The sequence below is a fragment of the Solanum verrucosum genome, unplaced genomic scaffold (genome assembly GCF_900185275.1).
Source record: "Solanum verrucosum unplaced genomic scaffold, falcon-dt-bn FXZP01000181.1, whole genome shotgun sequence".
Lineage (NCBI taxonomy): Eukaryota > Viridiplantae > Streptophyta > Magnoliopsida > Solanales > Solanaceae > Solanum > Solanum verrucosum.
Window position 1 is genome coordinate 2,646,444 of NW_026020407.1, and position 10,089 is coordinate 2,656,532.

The 10,089-nt window shown below is 33.9% G+C and overlaps 1 protein-coding gene across 1 annotated transcript; it reads left to right on the top strand.

Moving 5' to 3' along the window:
- The first annotated feature begins 3,032 nt into the window (after nt 1–3,032).
- LOC125840565 (uncharacterized) lies at nt 3,033–4,294 on the top strand. The gene is made up of 3 exons (XM_049519535.1): nt 3,033–3,069; nt 3,750–4,081; nt 4,232–4,294. Exons 1-3 carry the CDS (start codon nt 3,033–3,035, stop codon nt 4,292–4,294), a joined length of 432 nt encoding a protein of 143 aa, XP_049375492.1.
- The last annotated feature ends 5,795 nt before the right edge of the window (nt 4,295–10,089 follow it).

Genomic DNA, 10,089 nt, shown 5'->3' on the forward strand with positions numbered 1-10,089 from the left:
CCTTAAACTGAAGGTCTCTTCTTCTAACATCGGCATAAGACTTTTGTCGACTTTGGGTTGTTCTCAACCTCTCCCTAATAAGCCAGACCTTCTCCATAGACTCATGAACTAATTCGGGTCCTATCAAGGCAACTTCACCCACCTTAAACCACACTATAGGATGTCTACACCTCCTACCATAGAGAGCTTCAAAGGGAACCATACCAATACTAGAATGGTAGCTATTATTATAAGCGAACTCTATCAATGGCAAGTGATCATCCAAATTTCCCTTGAAATCGATGACACATGCTCTCAACATATCCTCTAAATTTTGGATAGTTCGCTCCGCTTGCCAATCGGTTTGTGGGTGAAAAGTCGTGCTAAGCTTCATTTTATTGCCAAGACCCTTTTGGAATGACTTCCAAAACTGAGAAGTAAATGACGTACCTCTATTTAAGATAATAGACAAGCGCACACCATGCAACCTTACCATTTCCCTCAAATATGATTTAGCATAGTCTTCCGCCGTATAAGAAACTTTGACGGGAATGAAATGGGCCAATTTAGTCATTCATTCTACTATAACCCAAAGCGAATCATATTGTCACCGAGTACGTGGAAACCCTACTATAAAGTCCATATTCAAGTCTTCCCACTTCTAAGTAGGAATGCTAATGTCTTGGGATAAACCTCCCAATTTTTGGTGCTCAACTTTCCCTTGTTGGAAATTTGAACACTTACCCACGAATCCCGCAATATCCTTCTTCATCCCATTCCACCAATAGATCTCATGCAAGTCACGGTACATCTTTGTGGCTCCCGGGTGAATGGAATACCGAGAACTATGGGCTTCTGTCAACATCTGTTCCCTTAAATCATCAACATTAGGAACACATAACGACCTTGATATCTAAGTACACCATTTCCCCCTTGGGAGAATGCCTCAACAAACTTCTTAAGTACCGCTTCTTTCAATTCTACTAATGTCGGATCAAGACACTGCTTAGCTTTCAAATCACTCACAAAAGACGATTTAGAACCATTATGAACAATAACACCACCCTTGGTGGAATCCACTAATTGAACACCCAAATGGGCCAATAGATGTACTTTATGTACCAATTCTTTCTTATCGCCATCAATGTGAGCATCATTACCCATAGGCAACCTATTAAGAGCATCTGCTACTACATTCACCTTTTCGGGGTGATACAGAACACTCATATCATAATCTTTCAATAACTCAAGCCACCTTCTTTGGCGAAGATTCAAATCTTTCTGATTAAACATATATTACAAGCTTTCTAGTCGGTGAACACATCTACATGAACACCATACAAATAGTGCCTCCATATCTTTAAGGAAAAAACCACAGTCGCTAATTTAAGATCATGGGTCGGATAGTAGTTCTCATGGACCTTAAGTTGTCTTGAAGCATAGGCAATAACCTCTCTATTTTGAATAAGCACACATCCCAGCCCAATTCTCGAGGAATCACAATATACCACAAAACCATTTGTCTCTTCCGATAAAGTCAAAACCGGAGCGGAAGTAAGTCTATCTTTCAACTTTTGTAAACTTTTCTCACATAATTCAGACCATACAAACTTAGCCTTATTTTGAGTCAAAGTCTTTAATGGAGAGAAAATATAAGAAAACCCCTCGACAAACAATTGGTAATAACCGACCAAAGCCAAGAAATTTCTAATGTCCGAGGGTTATAGAGTTTTAGGCCAACTCTTGACCACATCCGTCTTCTTAGGATATACCTCAATAACCTTCAATACCCTTACTTTAAACAATATGACCAAGGAAAGCTACAGACCTTAGCCAAAACTCACACTTGCTAAACTATGCAAAGAGTTGTTGTTCCTTAAGGATTTGCGACACAATACTCAAATGATCAATATGCTCATTCACACTCCTTGAGTAGATCAAAATATCATTAATGAACACAATCACAAACATGTCAAGGTAATATCTAAACACCCTATTCATCCAATTCATAAATGTCGCCGGAGCATTAGTCAATCCAAACGACATCACCAAAAACACATAATGACTATACCGGGACCTAAAAGCCTTCTTCAGAATTTCATCCTCTTTCACCCTCAATTGGTGATAACCCGATCTAAGGTAGATCATAGAGAAGTAACTTGCACCTTGGAGTTGGTCAAACAAATGATCTATCCTTGGAAGCGGATACTTATTCTTAATGGTCACCTTGTTCAACTGACGATAGTCAATACACATTCGGAGCACCCCATTGAGAGATACTCAACCGGATGAAACCCTTATTCAACAAGTCCTTCAATTGATCTTTCAACTCCTTAAGTTCAACCGGAGCCATTCAATAAGGAGGAATAGAAATAGGTTGTATATCTAGGATAAGATCAATACCAATATTTATTTCTCTTTCGGGAGGAATATCGGGTAAATAATCTGGGAACACTTTTGGATACTCATTAACAATAAGGACCGACTCAAGACTAGGGGTTGCAGAATATAAATCACTCACCCTAACTAAACGGTACAAGCAACCCTTAGAAATCATCTTTCTAGCTTTAAGATAGGAAATGAACCAACATTTTGTCATAGAATTTTCCCCTATTGTAATAGATGGCTAATTGAGACAAGTCTAGACATCCTTTTTCCTTTATAAATATTTTTGGACTTAAATGTGTTTTTACTCTTATTTTTCTAATGCTTTATGTTATGATATGATAAGTGGCTTACATGGTGCCTTTCGGAGTTCTATGTGCCTTGTTACGTCTAGGGGGTACCCTTGGGTCGTGGCAAACTTGGTAATCATAGCACAAGATTTAGAATGATTCTAAGATGATGCCTCATAAGCCACGTCTAGTAGAGTCTTGTTCATAAGTGTGCAGTGCACCACATTTATGAATGAGAGACTATAAGATGTTTAGGAAACTACACATCTTTCATTACTCTTAAGTCGTGCATTAGAGTTTAACTTTATAAAAGACCCTCTTCTAATCATTCTCTTGTGTCTTCATGATATGAATACACGAAGGGATTAAGCTAGAAGAATGGAGGGCGGCAATGTCAATGAGGAACCTCTTCAAGGTAATCAAGCTCCTCCCCATGCTCCTTAAGCTTCGATTGATCCTTCCGCTATGTTAAATAAGGAGGTTAGGTCAACTTTTCAAATGTTGGCCCAATCTTTGGCGGTTCAAGCCAATACGGATGTGGTAACTACGGTCAATCCTAATGTGAATTCGGATGCTTCAAGGGTTAGGGATTTTTCTAGAATGAACCCTCCCAAATTTCATGGCTCTAAAGTGGAAGAGGATCCCCAAAGATTTATCGATGAGGTTCATAAAGTGCTTGAAATTATGGAAGGGTCTCCACAAGAGAAGGGTGCGGAGTTAGCTGTATACCAATTGAAAGATGTGCCTCAAGTTTGATATGCTCAATGGAAGAGAAATAGGCCGGTATGAGCGGATACCATAGAGTGGGATGTTTTTAAATCGGCATTCCTTGATAGATTCTTTCCCCGAGAGTTGAGGGAATCAAAGGTGGAAGAATTTATTAACCTTAGGCAAGGTAGCATGAGTGTCAAGGAGTACGCCTTAAAATTTACCCAACTATCCAAGTATGCTCCATCTATGCTAGAGGATCTGAGGGATGCGATGAGTAGATTTTTGACGGGTGTGTCCGACTTGGTTGAAGAAGAATGACGTACGGCAATGCTTCATCATGACATGGATATCTCAAGGTTCATGGTATATGCTCAAAAAATTTAGGAGTCAAAACTCAAGAAAGGAAAAGAGAGGTAAAAAGGGCTAGAATCGGTAATGGGAACTTCTCCAATGCTAGGTCCGATGGACAAGGTCGGCCAAGGTTCAAACAAAGGTTCTCCAACCAAGGTTCCTCTAGTGCTCAAAAGTTCAACAAGGATAGGGTTTGCAACCCTAAACCTCAAGGAGGTAATAGTGGTGGCTCTTATGTTTTTAGGCCTAATTGTGCAAAATGTGGTAAAAAGCATGATGACAAGTGTCTTGTTGGTACCGATGGGTGTTTTAGTTGTGGGAAGGTTGGCCACAAAATGAGAGATTGTCCAATGCCCAAAGTTAAGGTAAGGGAAGATAAACAAGCTCCTCCAAGCGTTTCCAACTCCAATGCTCGAAAGCAAAACTGCTTTTATGTTCTTCAATCCCGAGGCGACCAAGAGAGCTCCCCTAATGTTGTGACCAGTATGTTAAAAGTCTTTTCTATTGATGTATAGGCCATGTTGGATCCTGGTGCCACTTTGTCCTTTGATACACCTTTTTGTGGCCATGAAGTTTGAAATACTCCCTGAAGTGTTAGTAGAACCCCTTTCGGTCTCTACCCAGTTGGTGACTCGGTGGTGGCTAAAAGAGTCTATAGAAGTTGTCCCATTTCCTTGTCCCATAGAGTTACTTTGGTGGATTTACTAGAGTTATACATGTTAGAGTTTTATGTGATTTTAGGTATGGATTGGTTGCATGCATGTAATGTTTCTATAGATTGTAGGACTCGGGTGGTTAAATTCCAGTTTCCGAATAAACCTATTTTAGAGTGGAAGGGGGGAAATTATATCCCTAGAGGTCAATTTGTTTCTTGCCTTAAAGGTAGGAAAATGATCTCCAAAGGGTGCATTTACCATCTTGTTAGGGTGATGGATGTTGAGTCTGAAACCCCTTCTCTAGAGTTAGTTCCTGTAGTAAATGAGTTTCCAGAACCTTTTCCCGATGATTTTCCTGGTATTCCTCGTGAGCAGGAAATATATATTTGTATTGACCTTTTACCGTATACGCAACCTATCTCCACTCCTCCTTATTGAATGGCTCCGACTGAGTATCTCTCCTTGAGGTGCTCCGGTATTGTTTGTTAGGAAGAAGGACGGGTCTCTTTAAATGTGCATCGACTATTGTCAATTGAACAAAGTGACCATTAAGAATAAATATCCCCTTCCAAGAATCGATGACTTATTTGACCAACTTCAAGGGGCAAGCTATTTCTCCAAAATTGACCTTTATTTGGGTTATCACCAATTAAGGGTGAGAGGGGTTAATATTCCCAAGAAACCCTTTAGGACCCGGAATGGTCACTATGAATTTGTGATTATGTCATTTGGGTTGACAAATGCCCCGGCTGCATTTATGGATTTGATGAATAGAGTGTTTAGGCAATACCTAGACATGTTTGTGATTTTGTTTATCGATGATATCTTGATCTATTCAAGGACAGAGAATGAACATGTAGACCATTTGAGAATTGTGTTGCAAGTTCTTAAGGACCAAGAACTTTTTGCAAAGTTTAGCAAGTGTGAATTTTGGTTAAGGTCTGTAGCTTTCCTTGGTCACATTGCGTCAAGCAAGGGTATTGAGGTAGATACTATGAAGACGGATGCGGTCAAGAGTTGGCCTAGACCTCTAACTCCTTCCAACATTAGAAGCTTTTTAGGTTTGGCCGGCTACTATAGGAGGCTTGTTGAGGGTTTTCCTCCCTTGCTTCTTCGTTGACGACTTTGACTCAAAAGAAAGCCAGTCTCCAGAACATCAGATTTCAGGGTGAAAAGTCAAACTATTGTTATATATGGGTTATTTAGATACTTAAATTGTATAGTTAGGTTTTTATCCCTAGATTAGATAACAATAAGAGTTCATTTAGAACTCTTTGGCCGCGATAAAATTAATGAGCTTCTTTTTTTAAAAAAAAGTCTATTACTTTCAAATTCAAATACTTTCAATTTTTATTTTAAAGCTTTTATTGTAATATTTATTTATCTCAAATTATAATTACCAAGTGGCAAAGGAAAAAGAACAAAACCCAACAATTTTTAGTAGAAAAAGATGAACAAAATACAACATTAAAATAACATAACAAAAAAATATTTTCTTATTTATGCAGTATTTTCATGATAGTGAATAATGTCAACCAAGAGAATCTTGCATATTCTTAATCATTTTTTGCACTGATGATTTGGTGAAGGAGCTTTGCATATTTTGTTTCTCCATTACATTTGTTCATTATTAAAATACTTATTTTGAGATAAGCAAACTCTTATGAAAATGATTAAAAATAAGAAATAGAAGAAGCAAAGAAAAAACTCGCGTCTTACATATGTATCACTAAAGATTATTAAGAGGTTTAAAACTTAATTTTTATGCCAATTACATTTCCGTTTAATTCAAAATTGAATAAGATATCAATTGTTGAAAAAGACAAGATTTTATGATATTATTATCCTATATTACTCAAAAAATTAGCCTGTAATTCGATCATCACTCATCTGCATATAAAAAATAAAAAAATTAAATCAAATTTGTTTTTAGAAAATGAAAAATATGAAGAATTCAGTAAATAAAAGGTTCACAAATAATAGTAGTAATAGTATTAGTATTTTATATCTTTATTTTAATTTAATATTTAAATTAAATGTGTTTAAATTTATTTTACAATACCTAAAAATAATAAGTTTATGAATTGTAAAGTTCAATTAGAACTCTTCTATAGGTAGCTATTTTTTGTGGGAAATTATTAGATTTTTTCCTTTTTTGTCTCTCTTTTTACAAAAGAAAATATATATTTTTTCCTTTACCCACATGTTAGTTTAATTATAATTAAAATTTATCTTAATGTAAATAAGAAATCCGACAACCTCCCACCGAAAAGAGTTTTAAACGTGTTTATTAAATTTGATTTTTGTGTAAAAATTTAATGTAAATGGAAAATAAATTTCCCATAAAAAGAAATAGTTGTGAAAAATTGGTTTAAATATATATGATATAAAAATCTGATAATTTTTCAAATAAATTTAAAACAAATTGTTGATAAGGTTGGAAGGATATATAAAATAAGACTCTTTTAAAGAAATATTACCGGTGATAAATTATTATTATTATCATTATTATTTATTTATTTTTATTATTATTATTATTATTATTAATAGTAATAATCTATTATTATTTTCACTTGGCTAAATCACATTGCAAACTATTCTCCTTTATTATATATATAGATTTGCAAACAAATGAGATGTAAACAGTAATTTAAAATATAATATTTTACAATTAATATCGACCATTTGAAAATAGTTTATTTTAAGCGTTAGATATAAAAAAAATAGTAATTAGAACATGACTTTGGCGGAAAATAAAAGTAAGATTGTGCATAGACAAACAAACACCAATATATTTGCATAGAAGTCTTTATGCAGTTTCCTTCTTGTTATCATTAATTGAACATATAGAAGACATGTCACGCCATTTTTTAAAATTAAATATACATGAAGATAAATTGTGTCATCCCAACTTTACTTAACAATTGAATAAGGCTATAAATTGTAATGCACGCATTAGGTTCTGAAAACTTACATTAAAAAATAATGAGGATTAACGTATTTTAAATGACTTTGTCACATAACTATTTCCTGAAAATTAAAATTAAAGAAAGTGGACAAGTTATAAGTTAACCATCTTAAAAACTTTGAATTTTATCTTTTAATTAGTTCATATTTTTTTATAAATAAATAAACACTAAAAATCCACGTATGGGAAGGCCCCACATAAAAATATGACCACTCACATCACTTCTATGATTAATTAAATAAAAAGTATTTCCTCGTACCAAACATGAACATGTACCAGATGTTATTCGATCTGTTATTATTATTTTAAACAAAATAAAATTATTACTTTAATTTTTCAATTTGCTTGTCAGTTAGTTGAAAAATAGTAATATGAATTTGATCTCCAATTCAAATAAAAATAATTTTTATATTTTTATATTGAAAATATTAATTGTTTTGTGTAATTTATGTACTATGATATTTATAAATTCACAATCAAATATGACTTGATATGTTCCACAAATTCACCCCAAAAAGTAGTTGAGATATTTTTATTCCTACATAAAATGTATATGGTTAAGAATATTAATAAAAATAATGAGTTGTTGTAGCATGTATTTATTAAATTGTGACATGCGTATTCATAGTCCTGTATGTCAACATTCATGAACGTTCAGACACTATCTTGTTAGATACACTATACATCACCATAACTCACAACTTCCTCAAAAAATATCAACAAAACAGTGACAACATAAATAAGTACAAAATACATAATAATTTAAGAAAGAATAAGGAACAAAATTTATTAAATTGTGACACGCGTATTCATAGTCCTGTATGTAAACATTCATGAACGTTCAGACACTATCATCTTGTTAGATACACTATACATCACCATAACTCACAACTTCATCAAAAAATATCAAAAAAACAGTGACAACATAAATAAGTACAAAATACATAATAATTGAACAAAGAATAAGGAACAAAATAATAGAAAAAAATATAAATTATGTAATAAAACAAAATTTTAAACTGAAAAAATAAAAAAATGTGTTAGTTACCAAAAAGTTATATGTTGTTAAATTCTTGTAAATTTGTAAGCTGTGTATAATAAGCTTTAAATTTGAAAATAGACATGCTAACTTTTGGATCCTCTTATCTTCTCAAAATCAGTCTTTTGTTTGAACAACAACTTAAACTTGTGGTCTTTGATCTTTGATCTTTGATTTCATAGTATTTGGACAAACCACTAAATTCCTAATGACGTACAATCCCATTTCCTTCATTTGTTCTCTTAAACTTGAGAAAAAGATCAGCCAATGCTCGCATGAATGCGATCGCCTTATAGATTCAATCAAATAACTAATTAGCACTTAAATTGTGTATAGAGCATTACAGAAAAATGAAACAATATATATAAAACAAATTAAAATTAAGTGTAAGTATTATTAAAAACATATTTTCATCCATCAGAATAACTTCAATAGAAAAAGGACAAATAGATCGATCGCGATCCGTATTTCCCCAAAGTCTGATAATACGAACTTTTAATTTCCAGCACCTTGACTTGTTAATTTCGCTAATGAAATAAAAATAGCCGCCATTATTAATTCCTTTGTTAAAAACAAAAGATGTATGAAATAAAATAAAAACCCTGAACCCTAAGAAGTATAAAGAAGAAGAAAAGAAGAAGTGAATTCCCTATTCTCTTATATAATAACAGCCTACACAGGAACTTTGGGTCATCCTTCTTGCCGACTTGAATAAGAGGCTAAAAATTGATCGGCTTTGGGGTATTAGGGGCAATTTTGGTATTTCAGATAATTATTTCATTTACTTTATTTTCTTCAGATTTGTGTTGTCTTTCTAACCGTGACGCATGCTACTCCTTTCTAACCCAGTAAGCTGCTCCAAGATTTCATAGCTATCTCAAAGTTCCGGTGCATTTTCTCAGCTCTTCTTCGATCGGACATATTGTCTCTACGTTATTATGTGAGTTTTTGATATAGTTCACACATACTTGCTTAGATTTGACAGTTTCTCCTTTTTTATTGAATGCTTTCTGGGTTATTTTGACCCCAAATTTGGTCAATTCTCCAAATGGGTATGTGAGATATTGATAAAATTAATGCTTTTACTGTTATATGGATTCATCTGACAAATGAGAATTTCAGATTTCTGTAAAATTCATGCTTTTTCTTTTATATGAATTTATATGCAAAAAAGGGATATTGGCTGAAATTTGTTGATGCCTTTTTCCTGTGGCTTCTTTTGGGAATAAATAGTCAATAAATCTAACCTCTTAACTATTTCGCTGAGGTAAAACATTATGTAGGGCTAGCTGAATCAATGATAGAAGAACTATCAAGGAAACTGAAACTTGGGTTCATAATTAGAAAAATCGTAATGAACCAACCCGGGTCTGAACTTTTTTGCTAAAATTTTGATGTGCTCTTTAAAAAACTCCTTCAAGAAAACTGTTTGAGCCGTGTGACAAAATTAGAAGGAATGAATAAGCAAGCAACACTCTGTCAACATGCTTGCTTATTGACATTTCAAACAAAATTGGGCCCACTCCTATTTAGTTGCAGTTCAATTGCTTATTCTATTCCTACACAACAAAAAACATTGCGGCCCAATTGAATATTGTCACGCCCAGAGCCTATACCCTGCGCGAGACTGGCACTCGAGAATCATTGCTTTTCCTAAGCGAATCCTTGGTCTGACTTACTACTCAACAGAAGACTTTACTCAACAAAGAT

Excerpts from the sequence above, each read along its gene's own strand:
- LOC125840565 (XM_049519535.1), top strand. The coding sequence starts at position 3,033 with ATGGAGGGCGGCAATGTCAATGAGGAACCTCTTCAAG. Across the intron at positions 3,070-3,749 it reads CAATGAGGAACCTCTTCAAG|GAGTCAAAACTCAAGAAAGG; the intron begins GTAATCAAGCTC and ends CAAAAAATTTAG. Across the intron at positions 4,082-4,231 it reads GTCCAATGCCCAAAGTTAAG|GCCATGTTGGATCCTGGTGC; the intron begins GTAAGGGAAGAT and ends ATTGATGTATAG.